Here is a 20,306-nt window from a genome sequence, read left to right as displayed (position 1 = left end):
AATTCCAAGAATGGCTAAGAGCTCAACTACCTCAAAGGGCAAAGAAACTATTTTGTTTGTGATGTTTCCTCTCATATAATCAACAAGAAAATCCACCCTAAATTTTGAATTATTTTTTCGTCATTTGAGTTTTGTTTTCAAATAAGCCAATTTAGTCTTTTTACAAAAAAGAAAAATATAATGAATTTAAAAGATTATAGAAAACCGGCAAAGTACTAACAAAAAAGCTAGGTCAGAAAAAAAAATGCAAAAGAAAACAGTGAGAAGCAAGTTAAACTTAACTATTTTAACAAATTCAAGATTCTGTAATCTTTCTCACACATTCTCTTTTAGTCTGCCCTTTACCCCATAAAAATAAGGGTTAAAAAATCAAACAAGAAATTATCAATAAAAGAATCATCTACAGTTAGGAGAGGGTACTACACACAGTCATTTGTCCTTTAACTTCATTCATAATCGTGATGTTTTCCATTTTCCATATATAAAAATGATAAAATAATAATAGTGATGGTAATGGTAATAATTCTCAGTAGTGATAAGGGAAATACCCAGTAGTGGCAAGAATTCAAGAAAATAAGTAGTTTTATCATTCTACTAGTACTGTAAGTACAAATTAGTAAAACCTTTGTGTAGCATAATTTAGCACTACCTGTCAAAAGTTTTAATATATACATATCCTTTCACTCAGTAAATCTTATCACATCAAGGTATTCCTTCTAAGAATATAAACAGAGATGTAAGTAAAGATTCAGCTACAAGGATAGACAACATAGCAATTATTTCAACAGCAAAAAAAGAAATAGTCTACACATCCAATAGGGAATTTTTCTACGTATATGATAAAACACTATGCAGAAAAATTGAAATGTTACAAGGTATGTTTCTGAGAGAGCAAGATAAACATGATACATTGGGTTAAAGAAAGTTGTAGAGTTTAATTCAATGTTTAAATACTGCAAATCTATTTTCATAGGAAAGTCTTTAAAGATTTATATCAAAAAATGTTTAAAAATTTTGCCTCTAGATCATAAAATACCAATGGGTTATTAATACATTCACGTAGTATTTCTTAAGTATTAAGTTACTAGCACCAAGCTAGATGCAGTGAAATCTAGCTTGGTGCTAGAAATCTGGGGCCTCCCTATTCATAGTCAAACGTGGTAAAAATGTCAAGATTAGATTCTACCTAATCTAGAATAGGTAGCCTAGATTCTGTTCAAGTGCAGGACTGAAATGTGACTGTACACCCTTGAACTGTATAAATGTTAAAATAAGTGTGTTTATTGTGTTAAAATTAGTGCATTTTTGTGTTAAAATTAGGGGTGATGAACATTATCAAAGGAGGGCCATGATGAAGGCAACAGAATATAGAAGGAAAAGTATAAAGAAGCTTTAGGCAAACCTGAGTTCTGATTCTGACTTCAACACATCCTAAGAGACTATGACATCAAGCCGTTTAATCCAAGTTATTTCCTTACAGGTCACAAACACTCTAAAAAGTTTTTTCAGTAAAAGAATAATGTGTAACTGAAAATTAAAGAGAAATCCAAAGCCATATTTTAACTTGTTTGGAATTAAAGAGAGATCTAGAGAAACAGAGTGAGAGAATAAAGAGAGATAAAATTTAGTAAGTGACAGAGCTTTTAACATGTTTGGAAATATTACGGCCCTGCGTTAAGATTGTCAAAACAAGAGAAAGACATGCCTGATGACAAGTCCATAGAGACAGGGCAAGGATGAAAAGAAACAACACTATAGGTTAAGGGTGACAGCCTTGCCAGAAGAAGAGTCTTCTTCAGAGTTAGATACAATATAAATGCAATGAAGGAAAAGATTTAAAACTCAATCTATACTCCTATATTAGACCATGCACTAACCACTGGCAGAACTCAGTATTACTCTTTTCATTCCTAGCACAATGTGTAACACTATAGGCAGCAGGTTAGCTGCTAATAGGTGAGTCCATGGGTATGGAAGAGAAGGAAAGGAAAGAAGAACTAATAAATCTGTCAGTTGCACTGTTATCTTCAGTCCAGAACAGGTTGTGATTGCCTAAGGTTATGAGGTCAATAGATGGCTTTGTTTTGCTTTGTTTTTCTGAGGCTGAACTGAAAAAGTTGTATTTATACCCTGGGATAAATGGTATCTCAGAGCTTATATTATTTGTTTCATTGTATATAAATGATGTGTCCAGCTCTCTGGCCACATTTCTGCCTTCTCAAATTCAAATCTATGGGCAGTCATCCTTCTTCTCTGCCCAGTATACAATGTGTCACTCTCGCAGCTCCCTCCCCACCATGACCGTCCTGCGGGCCCTACCCCAGTACCCCTCCACCAGCCCAGGACCTCAGCGAAGCTCTGGGCCTGAGAAAAAAATTCAAATCTATGACTGCCTAAAACACAGCTTCCCTTATATATAGCATTGATATATACTAATACATATTAGCATTTGAAAAACCCTCTGGACAGCACCCACCACAACACATCTTTGTTCCCATGTCCCACAGTTTTGAAAAGATCTAAGATTACAGAGACAAGCACACGGGAAGTTGGAAAAGCAAGGAAGCAAATAATCCTTTTACCCCTGTATCAGCATCTTCATTTCACTGAGGTCTTCAGGACTGATATATCTACTGAAATCTCAGATTGACTCCTTCTTTGTCATTATTAAAATAATATACTAAAGGTCTTCATATCTCACATTTGCCTTAGTACAAAAGACACCAAGTAGTGTCTTCTTTGTGTTCCTTCAGTGTGTTCTACCATCAGTTCTCTAGTTTTTGAAGCTACTGTAAGTTTTGCTTGTTGCCTGGACATGGGCTTCTGACAAGCTGGATTATGGTCACTGTTGTGCTTGATTGGGTATTTCTCAATTGTATTTTCCAAGCCATGAGTAGACTGAACAAATTCAGTGATTCCTACATTGAGATGGGAGGGAGTGGAGGTACTAGAGATTTAAAAAAAAAACACCATGAAATACATTTAAATGACATTATATGGAGAAACAGGGTACAATGACTGTGAATGCAATGAAAACACATGAAACAATCGGCTTTCAGAGAGATATATAACATTCATTCTGTACATATACGTCAATATTCTGGATTTTTATTTCGTTTTATTTAACTATTTCAACAGAAAGTAAATTTGTATTGTATAGCAAACATATATACTATGTAAATTAAGTCTCGATGACTATCCGAAAGAAGTTTTAGACAAAGAACAGATTCTTAAAAGAATCACAACCTTTAGTTCCAATAGCCAAAACAATAAAGAAATGAACCATGCAACAATCAAAAACATTGAGAATTTCTGGAGAAACCAAACTCAAAATTATTGAAAAATCATGTGCTTAATGTTCTTATACTATACATATCTTAAGATAGAGTACTGTCATTTCACCCAAGAAAGACAAAGAAAGCTCACCAATTCTGAGTTGAGACTTCTCCACATTAACAATTCTGGCACATAACTTGCCCTAGCCACTTGTAACTACTGAGGAACTATAACCACCAAAACCTATTTTGCCCAAAAGTGACAGACAATACAACAAATTACCAATTACTTAAAAGAAGGAGGAAAGGAAGGAAAATCTATCATTGGCTGCAATTTCAGAGAAAGCTTCTAGCTCACCACAAACCATGAAGAAACTATTTTTAAAGGTTTCAAGGTTTTCATACTATTATTAGGAGTGATTACTTACTGTATCCCCTTCAACTAATCTTTTACCTCTGGAATTCTTACTATCCATCCATTCCCCTAGTCTCTTACCTCATGATTTCTCTTTTTATAATTTTGCTATGTACTTTGAAGTAATTTGCTACTTGATTTTCTAAGCAATTAACTTGACTTAGTAACTATCTTCTCCTATAATTTTCCACACATATTTACAAATATTTACATATAATTCTATTAATTAAACTGCTTAAGATCCAACACATATATTATAAGAATATATATGCTTGTCTTTCATCCCAGAGTTTTCTGTCTCTGGTTGCGCTCCAACACAAAGAAATCACTGCATCATCTCCATGGCTTAAGGCAGCAATCTAACAGCTCCATCAGCCTTTTTTGGTTCAGGTGAGGTTAATGGGTTAGCTTTGGGATTAGGAGTGAAAAGGAAGTATGGTAGACACTGTGAAGAACTACTCAAATCCCACTTCAAGGAAGGACCGTTGGGAGTCCTATATGCAGATAGCCTCTAGCACTGAGAGCCTCCTTGCCAAAAGTCATACTCCTTCCCAGGCTGGCCCACATCCAATATTGAACGGATAGAGTATAAAGGCTTAGTCATCTTGGCCCAACTTGGGATAGCTCTGAAGGGTAATCTACTAGCTCCAGAGCTCCCCATGGAGTTGGTCAAAGCTGTCAAAGTTTAATTTCTCCCTCTGTCCAATCCTGGTTCCATTCTCCACCTTCCACAGGTGTTGCTCCTAAAGGCACTCTTTACTAAACATCCTGTATGCTAAACTCTCTCCAGAGAAATTCAACCTACAACAGGCCAAGTGCATTCGAGCCTCCATTTTCCCACAATCCTCTAACCGATTACTGTTTTTAGAATAAATTCCTAGAAGCCAAATGACCAATTCAAGTGACAGAAATTTTTTTAAACTCTTCATACACATTACCAAACAGAAAGCTAAAAAAAGTTTTACAAAGCTTTTTTTCCTTCTGCTTCAAATGCATCTGAAATAACAGAAAAGATACTGTTCCATACATAAATCCATAACAGTAATGATAACCAAAGCATACCTAATCTGCAGATCAAAAAATTTTTAGGAATTCCTGCAAGACAGAAAGCTGATGGGATCAGAATGACACAAATAAGAGCAGAAAACATACACAAAAAAGGTTCTACCATTTTCTACTACAAAAGTAGGTGCAGCTTTTCCACAAGGAACCCCAAGCTCAGAAAATTTCAAACAAAGACAATGACTCAGGAACTTTCTTCAGAATAACGGTCAATAAATCCCCCACATACATATACCTGAGCAGTTTACTCACATGTTTCATTGCATGGTTATGTTTACTCTGCAAAAAGTTATTGTACACAATCTGTTCTCTAAAAATAAATGTCTATTTGGCTGGGGTTGGAGGTTCTAATCTTGCACTGGTTCCAAAGAGAGAAAAGGAAGCAGCTTGAGATAACAAATGCTTCCAAAAATTGGTGGTAGTGGTGATTTGGCAGGGAGGGGGGAACACCACAAGACACTACTAGACACTGGCTCTAGTTTTGGACTTACAGGAAGATGGTGAAGAGAATGAATTTAAAGAGTTCAATAAGTGTTGTTTAAAAAAAAGTTTTTTTTTTTAAGTGAGAATGTGGTCAATAAATCCTCAAGGATTAAAACAAACAAACGAACAAACAAAAAAAAGAACTCATGCCTACGAAATAGAAGCCATCAGTTTGAAATACCAAAATATACTAAAATACATATGTATACCTCTGCATCCATTCTCTCCTTCCTGTTACAAATAATCAACCTACTGCCTACCTATTAATGGCCAATTCGTCCACATGACAGTAGATGGGTCAAAGAGCACATGTTTTCAAAGACTTAAATCGTTAGGTTATCTTTCTCTTCTCCCATCTTATTAGATTACTCCCACCAGCTAGTCTGCCAACATTGCCTAGTTGTCACATGCCCCCTACCTCACCTTCCAAAAAAGAAAGACACCTTCAAAACAACCCTGTATCCTTCATTACCTTCACAGCCAAACATTTTATAAATGGAAAATGTAGCTAAATTCACAAACTAACAAAATTTTCAAAGTTAATATATATTTTAATGACCACTAAGCAGCAAGAGCAAACAGCCCCACATGCAAATCTAATTTTCAAGTCTGGATCTCTATGTGCTCTCAAATTAGTGTGCTCTACAAGAAAAAGGTATAGCATTGAAAAATTAGATTGCCCAGATTTCTGTTTCTTTTACATAATGGTTTCCTTTTAATAATTTACTAGTTTTAATTAAAATATGTAATAGCATATTAAATAATTATTAATACCTATTATCTTGAAGCCATCTTGCTAAGTACTAACCAGTTTCACATAGCAATCTCAAAACCTGAGCTATCACACCATCCCCTCATTTTACAGACTAGAAAACAAAAGCTCAGGGATGTATATTTTATCTGTTAATGGTAATGCAGGTTTAAAAAACAGAGATGAGCTGGAAAATAAGCCTAATTCCAAACCATATAGATTACACTTGTCTCAAAGTAAATTTGCATTTTCATTTGTAATGTGTTCATTTGACCTAACACAAAAGTGGCATAATAAAACATCAACATTAAACACCAACAATCCTTCACTCTAGCCCTGAAACAACCTGCTAGTTGTTCTGCCGATTAAACACATTTGTGGGCAACAAGCATATTAAGCCCATCTATTCCACATTAAGATGTTTACTATCATCAAAAGGTTGAAATGTTCTTGCTTATAAGGATACAGTTTTTTCTGCGCTATGGATTCAGCCTTTGCTATTAAGGGAGATAGTATCTGGGGGTGTTTTCAACTTCCTAAGTGAGTAATGGTCTGGGTCAGCAGCTTGGCACCGTAAAAAAGACACATTCTGGGGGACTGCCTTCAATTATTTAACTCATTTCTTATAGGAAAAGTTTCTCAAATGCTCAAGCTCATCTGTGATCATCTCTCTGGATTATTTACCTTTACAATAACATGGCTACAGATCGTATTTTCGTTCAAATATTTTTTACCTAAAAGGGAAGTTTTATAGCCAGATAAAGAAGAGAAATGTTGAGTTTGTGTTAAATTTCCAAAGTGTCTGTCAATGGTTCACTCTCAACTACAGTACAGCCTTTAAAGTGCAGGGATTTTTCAAAAGGCATAACAAAATAGCAGGACACATGTAGGTTAGGTGGTTACCAGTTTAACTGGATGGCCAACTTATGATTTAAATGGAGTTATATGAACTCTTCACATTTACAACTACCCCGCTTTTCTTTCTCATTGTTTAAAATGTTCATAAGCTTACAACTTCTTATAAGTAAAAATAGTAGTACCCTTGATAAAGATAGAGTACAAACAATTACAATTATCTTAAACACGTATATAAATCAAGCAGTAATTAACAAGGGGAAAATTACCTTTTGGATAATCTTCCAATAAGAGGTTGAAGTGACCTAATTGACAAAAGAAATCAGACTCCACTTTTCCTTCAGCTTTTAAGATTAGAGATTCGTAGCAGCGAACAGCCTAGAAATAAAAAAATACAAACATTTAAAAGACAAAACCCTAAAATTCATTTCCTTCCTGAGATAATGCACATATCCTCCATTCAATCATCCAAGAAATCAATGTATTTCACTTCTACTTCAGATATAGTTAGTGCAGCATTCTTTAGAATACCTGAGTATTTATTAAAAGAGCCACTAGTTATGGCATAAATGCTTTTCTTTTCTATAAAATGAAAATACTTGCCAAATAAGATAATATAGCATTTTGATAACTTTATTCATCAGTTATAAATCTAAATTATTACTGTGGTAATATAAACTAATAATATCCATCTTTCCCACAGATGAAAAGAACTTTATTAAATTATGTGAGAGTTCACGCAATCTCCAGAGTAACAGTAATAGCTACCACTTATACTGAACAGCTATTTTTTGCCAGAACTTTTACCAGTTTAAACTACCATAAAACTGCTTTTCAATCATCTTCTCATGATATACTTCAAACCCACCAACTCTAACTCTATTCCTAATCTTTCCGCCATTCCAACATGCTTATGCACTTAATCTCACTGTTTCTTCCCTCAAAAAAAAAAAAAAAAAAAAGTATAATATTTTAAGGCTATCGTGCCCTTTGGGGGTGGGGAGGGCAGGGTGAGAGATCCAGGAGACTGCAGGAGAAAATAAATGATGAAAAGAACAGAATTCTGGAGTCTAACATATTTCAGTTACCATTAACTACAGGAGATCCTGGGGAATTTATCCTCTCTGGCTCTTTTTTGGGTTTTAATAACACTCAAAGTGCTGACAAAAGGATTAAAATTAGAGAATTTCTTTAAGGGTTCATCACAGTGCTTAGCACTCCATAGGTACTTAATAATTGTTTCTCCTTAGATAGGAAAATCGCTCCAACTCTTTCAAGACTGTTTCAAGTTTTCCAACTATTTTATCAAAATTGCCCTGCTAACAATTTACAATGTTATGTATTTATTATAACGTGCCCTAGAGTCACTAAAGAAATTTGTGTATGATTTCTCAAATCTCTGGGTCTATTCCCAGGTTTGGTGTCCAGAAAGAAGGAAATCAGAATTGCTTCCATTATCAAAAAATCCTTTCACCATCACTTCAAGAGCTTTTGATGGGATAAGAAAATGTGATGTGGAGCAGAGTACCCATTTAAATTCCTTGATTTTTCCTCTCCTGTAAAATATAGAGCTACTGAGATTTTCAAAATGTATATCCTAAAATATACCTATCCAAAGCACATACAGTAATATTCATCAAGTTTGGAGAAGCCATCCTAAAACGAAGTGAATTCTGGGGCGATTTTACTATCCTTAAAGCTTAACATAAAAGGACTGTGGTTCAGTTCTCATTCCACTCTTAGCTATCTAAATGTGTATATGTACCAAATCACAATCACTGAAAACTAATCATTCAGCTTCCCTATAATTAAGAGTCTGAATGCTACACTGAAGTCTTAGAAATTACTATAATTTGGAGGCATGAAATTTCAAGATCCTCTTTATTTAAGTCATATATAATCCTATCTGGCAGATGGTTAAGAGTACAAAAATACAACTTATTCCATTGCTTTTTAATATTAGAGAAATTCATAAAGTTTGGGGGGTACAAAATGACAATTCTTAATTTTATATTAAATGAGTGACTTTTAAAGCTATCAATGGCACTGTAAATAAAGCATGCATTACAACAATCATGGTCTTCATTTTTTTTTAACTCTTAGTAAGATATTTAAAAACTTTTCCTATTCTTCTCTGACAATTTATTTGGGCTGATTGGCATTAAACTTACAAGCAAATATGGTTTCATGGTAAAAAAAAAAAAAGGTTTCAAGATACAAACACAAATTTTCTTTAATGATCTAAGCAAAAAAATGGCAACATCCTATTCTTCCTCTTATCATTATATCATAATGCCATTAACCATAATCATCTACTGCCTATCTTCCATTTCCCATAAAACAAAGGAAAATCCTAAAATGAATACTATACATAACTCTGATGGTAGTGAAATGTTCCACCAGGTGAAAACCAGAATGAGCAGATTTTAAATTCACCTGTCCATACATTCAGCCTTCATTAACAAATTAATAATACAGATGGTCTTCGACTTATGATGGTTTAATTTGATTTTTCGACTTTCGGATGGTACAAAAGCAATAAGTATTCACTAGAAACCGGCTAGGCTAAAAGTTACAATGTTTGGTAGGGTAGGTGTATTCAATGCATTTTCATCTTAATGATATTTTCAACTTTCAAAAGATTATGAAAATGTTACCCCATCCTAAGTCAAGGAGCACCTGTAATTTCCAACAAAGCTAGCAGGTAACTACTAACTAATGTTGGTGGTCAAAGATGATGCTGACAGAACCAAATATCAAATAAGATGAAGGTGAGCAAAAAGTCAGAATAGTTTCCAATAGCCTTGTGTCATTGTTTCATAGTGAAACATGAATTTATTTGAAGTGTTTGTGGTAAACGCTGATATTAGATACAGGTAAATACTAACAATTTTTAAGGAGGATTTAAAGGAAAATAAATAACCAGAGATAATTTCTAATACTAACTCATATAATAATCTAGAATGAAACACAGTATTTTTATAACATTTTTAGTCAAATGCCTAATTATAAACATAGAAATCTAAACATATGGTCAGTTTAGATTTAGAACAAAGTTCAGGTAAACTTCTATAAAGCAAAATTATTTCCCATTAAAAAAGGTTATTTTTATTTTAATTTTTCTATTTTAAACATGCACAAGTAAAAACATGCCCAAATACAGTGTATGTTTGTACACATGTGCAGAGAAAAAGGACCAGAATATAAAACAAATGTTTAAAATACAAAGTCTATAGTTGGGCCATACAGTAACTTCTTTTTATTTTGTTCATTTTGCTAGATTTTTCATAATTAACCTTTACCATACCATTTTTATTATAAAAATCATTAAAATCATTAAAGAATTATTATGCTTTCCTCTAGGATTCATCCTATCTTTAGTGTGAGGAGTCAGAAATTTGAAAATCATTTGTACATAGATCAGCACCATTCGTTAGGGCACTTTCTGCAATGATAAACATGTTCTATAATCTGTGCTGCCCAATATAATAGCCACTAGACACATGTGGCTATTAAGCACCAGAAACACGGTGGTGCAAGTCAATAACTCAATTTTTAGATTATTTCATATTAATTTTTATTGAAATTTAAATAGACAGGTGACTAATGAACAGTGTAGAGCTAGATCATTCTTAAAGTTTTAAAATAAGTCAATATTCAATCCATATGCTAAATACTAAGAAAGAAAATTTTCTTATGTTTATAAAGGAAAAAGCCTATAAAAAAAAAAAAGGAATATCTTGCACTGGGGATGAGCAACACCCTCCACAAAAATCACCTTTACGGCCAGCCTATAGTTGTTTACAGCTAGTAGCTTTATACATCTATAATCCTTGCCACCCACTGGAAAAAATAAAAAAACACTAATAAAAATAAACAGTGAATCATTAAATACTAGAATCAAAGGTGAGCAAAGATCCTCCTAGCTAAGCTAGGTAGAGAGCTTGGATGTCTTCCATTATAGTGCCATTTTCCACAACGTTCAATATAATTTGTACTTGGTATCTGCTTTATTTTTATTTGGAAAATCTGTTATCTCAGAACAGTAATATTATCATTAGCTTCTATTTCTAAACCTTGATAAAGTTTAGAGCACATGAGCACAGGAATGTAACTAATTTATTTTTTAATGCTAAGCATTAAAGTCTTTTATGATGAACTTGGTCAGTTCCTAGCTAAAATATGACAGTTGTTAATATTTTAGAACTGTTAATTATAGGCAGCTTTTAAACAAGTGGTTTTTATTTATTTATTTATTTAAAAGATTAGCTGAAGTAGCTGGGTGACAAAACAATGGTAAATTAATATAGGTTTATATACCCCAATGGTTTTATTGTTTTTCATGCCTGCCACGAATGCCCAAGACAGAATCTCAAGGCAGTCCTACTTTGGTGTCTCCTCTTTCTGAAGCCCCTCCCCTTCTATCAGGCTCCCAGGTGATTCCTGTCTCCCTCACCAATAAGTTTTGTCAGGAGAGGGGCCATATCTGAACCCATGATCACATAATAGGCACTTAATGTATATTTCTTGAAGTGACAAAGCAATGTCACTTTATTATTTTAGGTTCTCAAATAACTCTCTCTTCTTTGTCCTAAACTTCCATTTCTTAAGAGCTGAAAGGATGCTAACAATCTTATAGTTATTTTAAATCATTTCCATTAATGTATAAGGTATAAGTCACTGATGTTTTAAATGAACCAATGGTTTTAAATAAACCAAAACTTTTGGTTGAATATAATAAAAACAAGAATTCAGTTCTGCCCATAATTCCTAAAGGCCAGTCAGATATACAAGATGGTTTAGCAGCTGACTACTTACAAATGATTAAGAGTTAAGCAGACTACAGATGAACATGTCATCCATAAAATGTAGCTACTAAAAAAGTATGACCCAAATTAATAAAGTATAACATATAAATCAACACCAATAATCAGCTCAGCAAGGCCTACTCTGACCAGATCTCTTATCATCGGTTCTGAGTGCCACATTTTAACAGGTGGTGATAACAGAGGACTACAAGTTTGGTGAAGAATGGAAAAACTATCATATAAAATTTACTTTAATTAAGTTTAGCTGAGGAGACTCATTAAAGATGTGGTAGCTTTATTGCTCAAATATTTAAAAAGCTGTCACTTGAGAGAGAAGATTAATTGCACTTTGAGTAGATCCAGACATCAGACCAATAAATGGGTATAACTTACAAGTCAGTTTAATTTAGTTCAATCAGAAAGGAGAAAAACTTAAATATAACGCCAAAAATTAAATGGACCATCTTTCTTTGGCTCATATCAATGCAAAGAATTAAAAGCATAAATTACTAAACTATTTTAGTGGAAGTCAGAAAGGAGACATCTTCCTTTGGATACAATTCTGAGCTACATTTTTTAAAGATTCTTTGGATGGGCTTCTATGATATAAGCATACAATGTGTAATATTATAATAACATTTCTACATGTATGTATATGAGTGCATCTTGACAATTCCATGATTAGTTTATTCACTCTGAATTTCCAGAATAACTTTCTAAATAAACATACTATCCTGATCTGCTCCCCCAAAACCCTAAAAATGTTCGCTTCATTAAAACTGATATCCTTCCCAGAAATATGCCTCATAAATCAAAATTCTTCCCCTTTCTAGACCCTCAGCAAAGCCTGACTGCTTTTAAAACACCTTAGAAAATTGAAAGGGTTGGAAGCACCTGAGTCTAAACCATGTTTTGAAATCTCAACACACCACAATATTTTAAATAAGGGAAGTTACACTTAAAATGATAAGCTTAAGTATTACTGATAAGATCTTAATGACATATCTATTCGTGAACTTATATATCAAACTTCTATAGTTTTCTTTTTAATAGCATTTATTTTTGAAAAGTTAAAACTTACACATCACCAATTCTAAAGGGTATGCTATAGTGAAGTCTTACTCCCAATCCTGACCCCAGCCACCCAGTTACCTTTCCCAGAAGCATCACATGTTTAAAAAAAAAAAACTACTATATTCATGATTATTTTGTACAGATGCAAGCACATTAATTATCCCCATTTGACCTTTAATATTTACGTACTTATATAAACACTGTTCTGTAGCTTGCTTCTGAGTTTAGGTATCTCTAACATTCTTTCTCTTCTCCTTCTCTGTTAATAGAATCCCTAAATTTAAGTAGGCATGTTTACACGGAATACTGAGATTCCCCAGCCATCCTTGTAAGTGTGGCACAGTTAAGTTCTGGCCAGCATGCACTGCTTCAACCCCACCTCCCCTAGCTGGAATCACCCTGATGGTAAAAGACACAAGCTGAGGGTGAAGAGTAGGGAAACTGAAGCCCAAGTTCCTGGAACAGTAGAGTTCCAGAGCAGCCTGGAACTGACTGCCTCTGAAAATTCTTTTTATTTAAGAGAAAAGGAGTATGTAATAAAGAAGGATGTAGCCCTCTTTCCTTCCTTTAAAAAAAGGGAAAAAAAAAAAAAAACAACCCAGCAGCCTAATGAAATAATCATTAACACATACAAGAGGAGTAACGGGAAGAAAAAAGAAATCTAGGTAATTATCACCCATACCTAACATTTTAGAGACGATACAAGAACTGTTACTCTACCCTACCTCCTTCACTCCAATTTTCAACTAATATACATCACCTTTTATTTGCATCACAATGAAGTCAATTTAACAATATTTAAGCATATCAGTCCCAATCCTGGATTTCTCGGTCTCTCTGGACCTACTACTCTGCATGCAGTGGATGTTCTGGATGCTAATGAGTAAGGCAAGCATCATTCAATAAACTATCACTATACCTTAAGCACCATTCTCTTCAAATAAACTATTGAAAGTGCTTTGCTACTGAAAAATATTCCACAGAACTACACTACTGAAATAAAACTAGATAATTTAGTATTAGTAATCCAAGTGTTGACAGCTAATATTTGAACTCTTGATATGTATCATGTACCATTCTAAGCACTTTACATATACTTATTCATTTAATCCTCACAATTACTCCTTGAGATAAAGAGACCCTACTTCAGAGATTAGGAAAATTGAGGAATAGAGAAAGTAAATCCTGTGTCACAGGGCTACAAAGCAGCAGAGGCTGGATTCAAACAGTATGGCTCCAAAGCTTCTGAGCAGTTAAGGTGTTCAACTAGGGCCATGCCTAAGGACCTAAAGTCATTTTCAAGAAAGAGGACCTCTATAAGCCACTCTTCCTCTTACACTCCTATACATCGGCTCCTTCCACAACTGTACTTCCACACAAGCAGAAAAGCAACACATAAGATCGCCACTTCCTGCTCCCACCATCCCACAGGAAGATTTAGCCTCAGTTCTTTACCATGTTTTCTCACCTTATTTTAAATCATATAAAAAGCAATCATTATTCAAAAAGACACACACATCCAAATCAAAACAAATCAGCAACAAAATAAACCAACCAAAAAAAATAATAAACGAGTTACCATAATTAAAAGCTACCTGTGACAGAAAAACACTACTGCTCATATATATATTACACCAGTTCAGACAAAATGTGGTGTATATCAGGGAAACATTAAATGGCTTCACCCTACTTCTTTGTATCTTCTGAAGTGTATGTATCTCCTTAAGTTTACCTAATGTTGTTATTTTCTCTCTTTAGTACATTTACCAAAGAAAGGCCAAATACAGCTGCAACAAAACAAAGCACACTAGGCGATACTGTCTCAACCATTTTGCTAGTTTACTACTAACTCTAAAACCTTTATTGTTGATGCTTGCAGCCAGACTAATGAAATCTACATTAGCACACATGCACATATACATACCCATGGCCAACACTGAATTTAAAAAAAGACTGTTGTATCAAAACAGCTAAGTTATTTTCCAAATAATTTTTTCCATATCATGCTAAATGTAACACTGTGCAGGTGAGGTATAATCGAGTACATTATTTACTTATTTATAAAGCCTCATTCGAATTAGGCATGTGAATTAAATCTTCAATAATCTTTAAATTAACATATATTTAAATTTTGGAGGTAAGGAGAGAATGAGGTAGAATCTCAGCAGAGTGACTTCTATGAATAAAGCCCAGAGTAATCCTGTGATCTCCCATGTAAAGCAGTAGGCATTACATCCTGCTTTTTACCTCATTTGTTTTCTACTGCACAGGGTCTATTATTTATCTAGAGGTAGATAGAGACAATCTCACAAGCACTCATTCTCCATCATTTCAGCTGTACAAATTTAATTCAGAGTTCTAAAAATATACAACCAGAAAGAAAGCCATCTACGATAAAATTATGTACACCAAATCTTAATGAAGTTAAAAAACTATATCTATAATGCCTGCTATAACCTAGATATTTGCTATAATATATGCAGTTCGAATTAATATTTTTGGTAGCAAAGTATGCATTCATTTGCCTTACACACATTTCTAAAATAATACATGCACAAAAAAAGGAAGGAGTGAGCACTTCATTGGGGGAGAGAGAGGAAGACAAATGTATGAGGATCATGAGCTCCACTGAAAATAACCTGCTTTGATTTATTAAATAAATGAACAATCCTAAAACTATAGAGACTGCAACATAGTAAAGGCCCCTCCCCAAAGACAGTGCTTTAAAAAAAAAAACTTTTTAACCAATCTGAATATACTCTTTTAGACTTTTCTTTATACATATATACAAACAGTACAAATCTTTGTATGCAGTTTTATAAACAATTTCTTTAGATATATTTACTGCTTACCATGTCAAAACATATAGAACTATATTAACAACTACACAGCATTTTATTGAAGTTAAACCATAATTCGTTTCTCGAAGCATATCTGTTAACCAAATTTTTATTATTATTACCCAATGAATATAATTTGGCCAACTTATATTTCTTTAAGTTCCTCATAGTTAAATGGAAAGCACAATTTAAGCTTCTGATAATCTCACCAGCAATGCTCATTTCTAGTTATTTGATTACTTACTTTTTCCCAAATATCTATTAGCTGTTTATAGCTTCTTTCATGAACTATCAATCTGTTCACAGATTGTGCACATTTCTCTAATGGATAATGAAGTTTTTTTCCTAAATAATTTGTCAGATGCTCTTTATATATAATATTGTTACAAAATATCTCTTCCAAGTTTGCATTTGATCATGAATTCTTTAGAGTTTTTGATATAAAAGGTTCCCTATTTTCTCAAAACCAACCACCACTTCCTTTACAGTATATTTTAGGTTCAGAATTAGAAAATCCCAAGCCTTTGACCTGATAAACATTCACCAATATTTTCTAGTGTAAAGAAAGAACCTAATTCCATTTTTCTTTGCTGTGTAATTTTGTACTGGCCTAGTATGATTCGGGATCTGTAATTCCCCTTCCCCATGAATTTAAAAAAAAAAAAACATACACGCACAGCTCTATTTGAGATTTATATTCTACACCCAAAGCTTTCCAACAAATGTACTAAGAATGGGTAATTGGAGTGCTAAGACATAGATAGCATCAGCCTCTGGGGCTGCCAGGCAAAAAAAAATAAAAAACAGCCATGGTGCCAGGGCAGCCTGAACCTCTCAGCCTGAGAGCCCTTGTGTATGTACCATCACCAATTTTAAGTGACTTCGACAGTTATCGTGGTTATTAGTACAAACTACCACTTTTCCATGCATGCCATAAAATGAAAAGAGTTGGGAAGTACTTCCACTTCAGGCCTCCTTGGACAGCCACTCTACTGAAAACCAAAATATGTCAGACAAAACACAGTGTCAGTGGAAATAACACAAGGTTCTTCGTGTGAAGGTTACCTAGCAAGAAAGTTAGGATGGGCTTGCGGAGTGGGATAGATGAGAACTTAGAGAGGCAGAGGTACAGTATTGAAACAACTTTTGTACTGAGGAACATTTTGAAAGCTTGTGTGAACTTGAGTGTTGGGTTTAGAGGCCTAATTCAGGGCACAGAGCAAAAGTCTGCGGCCCCCCAAGGAGAGTCAAATATGACACCTTCCCACAACACTGAGACCTCAATGGGCTACACCTTCGATCTAAGTGTAAATTAAAATATTAATAATTTTTTTAGCTATATTTTAAAATTGGTCTTGAGGGACAAAGAAAATTGCCCATCCCATAATGGCAATGATTGGAGAAGAAAATCCCCAGAGTATTTGTAACCAAAAGCCTGAATTCACTTGACCTAGGGAAGATGTATAAACTTAAGGCAAAAGTTTAACTATACATAGTCCTCAACTAATAGTAATCCAAAGTATAGGCCAAAATCAAGCACACTACTATCATATCCCTGGCCTAAAGAAATTACCATGACTCCCAAGAAAATAAGTTGTTCATATTCAAAAAGTCACCAACCATGGAAAGGACAAACAAGCAGAGCAAAGAAGGTGATCAATACATGAATACATTAAAATGAATATTGTTTAATAAAATTTTAATCTCAGCGAATACAAATGGAATGGTAAAATTGGTTTAAAAAATCATGAACAGATTTTTTAAAATCAAGATTTATGCAATTTTTTAGACATATCTAAAATATAATATTTACAAGATTTAAAGAAAAAAGAAAAATACTACACAAATGTAACCAAAAGAAAGTTGGCACTGTACCACATACCATGAATTATAATAAAGATATAGAAATGAGAACTGGTGCATGAATACAAATATTTAGCAACAGAATAAAAAGCTCAGAAAGACACCTTAATATAACAAACTTATAACAAAATGGGAAAACAATATCCTAACCAAAAAATGGTGGTGAGCCAATAGGTTATTTCTAAGATAGGGGAAAAACATGGGGTGGGGGGATTTAGATTCCTATACCAGATGGATCAAAGATCTAAATGTAAAAGGCAAAACTATCTAAATCTTTTAGAAGAAAATATAGCAAAATGTCTTTGATATCAGGAGAGGGCAGGATTTCTTTCAAGTTAAGATGAAAAATGCAAATCATGAAAAAGCAGCTTGACAGATTAATTCGACTGTATTAATTCAGACCACACAAGTATAGAGGCAAGTCACAAACTGGGAAAATAGACTTGCAACATATATAGTGACAAGGCATTCATATTCAGAATATATGAATCTCCTAAGAATCAATAAGAAAAAACACTCCATTAAAAAAAATAGTCTACGGCCACGCTACCCTGAACGAGCCCGATCCCGGAAGCTAAGCAGGGCCAGGCCTGGTTAGTACTTGGATGGGAGACCACCTAGGAAGACGAGGTGCTGTAGGCATAAAAAATAAAAAACTAAGGGATTGTAAACTGATAAGGTCCTTGCAATCTGTGAGGTCAACCAAGGGTTGCCTCGCTTTAAAAAAATACATACATACATACATACATACATACATACATACATACGTACTGAGGAAAATTTGAAATGCCATTATAACCTATAAATTGCAAGAGTGAGAAATAAAGCAAAACAATCAAATTATTTGCTGATTATTCAATAAAGAGCAAGAAACAGGCAGTTACATTACCCACTCCTTAGATACTTCACAAGGGCTCACGTTTCTTAAACCACTAGAAGGTAACTCTGCTCCAGCCTATCATAACTATAAAGTTTTCCAATATGACTCTGTAAGGTTTTTAACTCAGGAATTTAAAGAGTTAATGTATCAAGCAAATTCAAGTATCTCTCATTATTAATGACTCTTTTAACAATCTGTTCCACTAATTTAAAAAAGTTAATCGGAAAACCAGTTCTAAAAGCATATTTTTACCAATAATCTGAATTTAAAAGAAAACTGCCTTAACACTATTCATTTAAAATATTTTCATATAAAATGTAAAATATGAAAATGACCATCTAAAATACCATTTAAGTCTCTAATAAGCTCATATTCAAATTTCTATTTTAAATCATCAAATTTACAAATTTGATAGTTACAAATACATTGAAATAAATATCAACCAACTAGTCTCAGGAGAAACCTTAAATCTAGCATCTCCAAAGACATACTTTTGATTTACTAGAATGACATACTTCTTGACATCTCAATCTTCCATTCTATATGAATTTTGAGATTTAAAATTCTTAAGTCTTTGGACTTCTGCTTCCAGCCAAGATGGACCAAATGTATTCCTGAATGATATAACTAAAAAACCAGAGAAAATGTGTGAAACAAAGGTTTTCAGTTGTTAGGTATCAGGGAACACACGACAGTAATCCTCAAGAAAGAGAAAACAAAGGATATAAGCCATAAATTATCCCAAGCTTATTGTCTAGAAAGACTTTTCAGGCTGCAGCACAGGTATGGGGAATTTTCTTGCCCGAATCAATACAAGCTGGAAAAAAGTGAAACATCTTTACAGTTTCTGAAAGGAAAATAAATTTGTCAACCTACAATCCTGTACTCAGCAAAAATACTTTTTGAAAAAGGTGAAAATACACTTTTCCAGATATATGAAAGCTGAAAGAATTCAACACCAGCAGACCTACAGTCTGAGAGATGTTTTAAAAAATCTCCGACAAAAGGATAATCATACCAGATGAAAATCTTGATGCAGAACACAGAACAAAGACCGCCGGAAATGAAAACTGCACAGGTAATTATACAAGATATTTTTCTTACTTTTTAAATGTCTCCTTAAAACACAATTGACCCAAAATATCTACCAGGGGAACAAAAACAAAAACCTCCTCTAACTAATAAGCAAGTTCAGTGAGGTCACAGGATACCAGATCGACATACAAAAAATAAATTGTCTTTCTATGTACTAACAATGAATAATTAGAAATAAAATTTTTAGAATAGCACTTATAATAGCTCTAAAAATATTAAATATATAGGTATAATTCTAACAAAGTATTTCAGCAGAATCCATATGCTGAAAACTACAAAACACTGATGAAAAATTCAAAGACCCAAATAAAGTGCAGAGATACCATGTTCCTGAATGAATTGGAAAACCCAACAGCATTGAAAATCTCTCTCATTAATTTATAGATTTTATGCAATTCCAATAAAAAATCCCAGCATTTGGACTGCTGTTTGTCTCTGAATTGTCCAATATTAATAAGAATTCTGCTAAATCTATTTAGCCAGAATCCCCCATCCTCTGTCATCTCCTAGAGATGTCAGATCACCCTGGCCCGCCTTCAGCAACTGACTTCCACTCTGATCCTTGGCTATAAAGTCCCATTTACCCATGCTGTATTCAAAACTGAATCCAATCTCTCTCCTCCACTGCGGTAATCCCTATACCTATCTTGACAGTCCCATTGAATAAAGTCTGCCTTACCATTTTTAATAAGCGTCATAAATAATTTTTTCTTCGATGTTTAGTTTATAAGATCTATGCCAAAATAATTCTTTTTTTTCCTGACTCATCTGTATAGGACTTATTCTCTTGTAGAATGCTAATATACATACAAAATTAGTTGCTCCATGTCACCCCACCAACAACAACAACATGGATAGCTCTATCACTTCTCTCTCTGGCTGGAAACTAATTCTCATTCATCTAT

General features: G+C 33.8%; 1 protein-coding gene and 1 pseudogene across 9 annotated transcripts in view; one reads left to right on the top strand and one right to left on the bottom strand.

Annotated features, from left to right (window-relative positions):
- KDM6A (lysine demethylase 6A) overlaps positions 1-20,306 on the bottom strand; it is a 197,075-nt gene that overhangs the window by 136,787 nt on the left and 39,982 nt on the right. For 8 of the 9 annotated variants that reach the window (XM_039851562.1, XM_039851566.1, XM_039851565.1 and 5 more), the window contains exon 3: positions 7,111-7,219. The exons of the other annotated variant lie outside the window; for it this stretch is intronic. In XM_039851562.1, the coding sequence (XP_039707496.1) occupies positions 7,111-7,219 (109 nt within the window). The remainder of the gene's footprint in view (positions 1-7,110; positions 7,220-20,306) is intronic. 9 annotated transcript variants of the gene reach the window in all.
- LOC120593704 (uncharacterized) lies at positions 17,960-18,068 on the top strand (annotated as a pseudogene).

This window comes from Pteropus medius, unplaced genomic scaffold (genome assembly GCF_902729225.1).
Source record: "Pteropus medius unplaced genomic scaffold, Ma_sr-lr_union100, whole genome shotgun sequence".
Classification (NCBI taxonomy): domain Eukaryota; kingdom Metazoa; phylum Chordata; class Mammalia; order Chiroptera; family Pteropodidae; genus Pteropus; species Pteropus medius.
The sequence above is the reverse complement of the archived record's forward strand: the minus strand, read 5'-3'. Positions and strand labels throughout refer to the sequence as shown.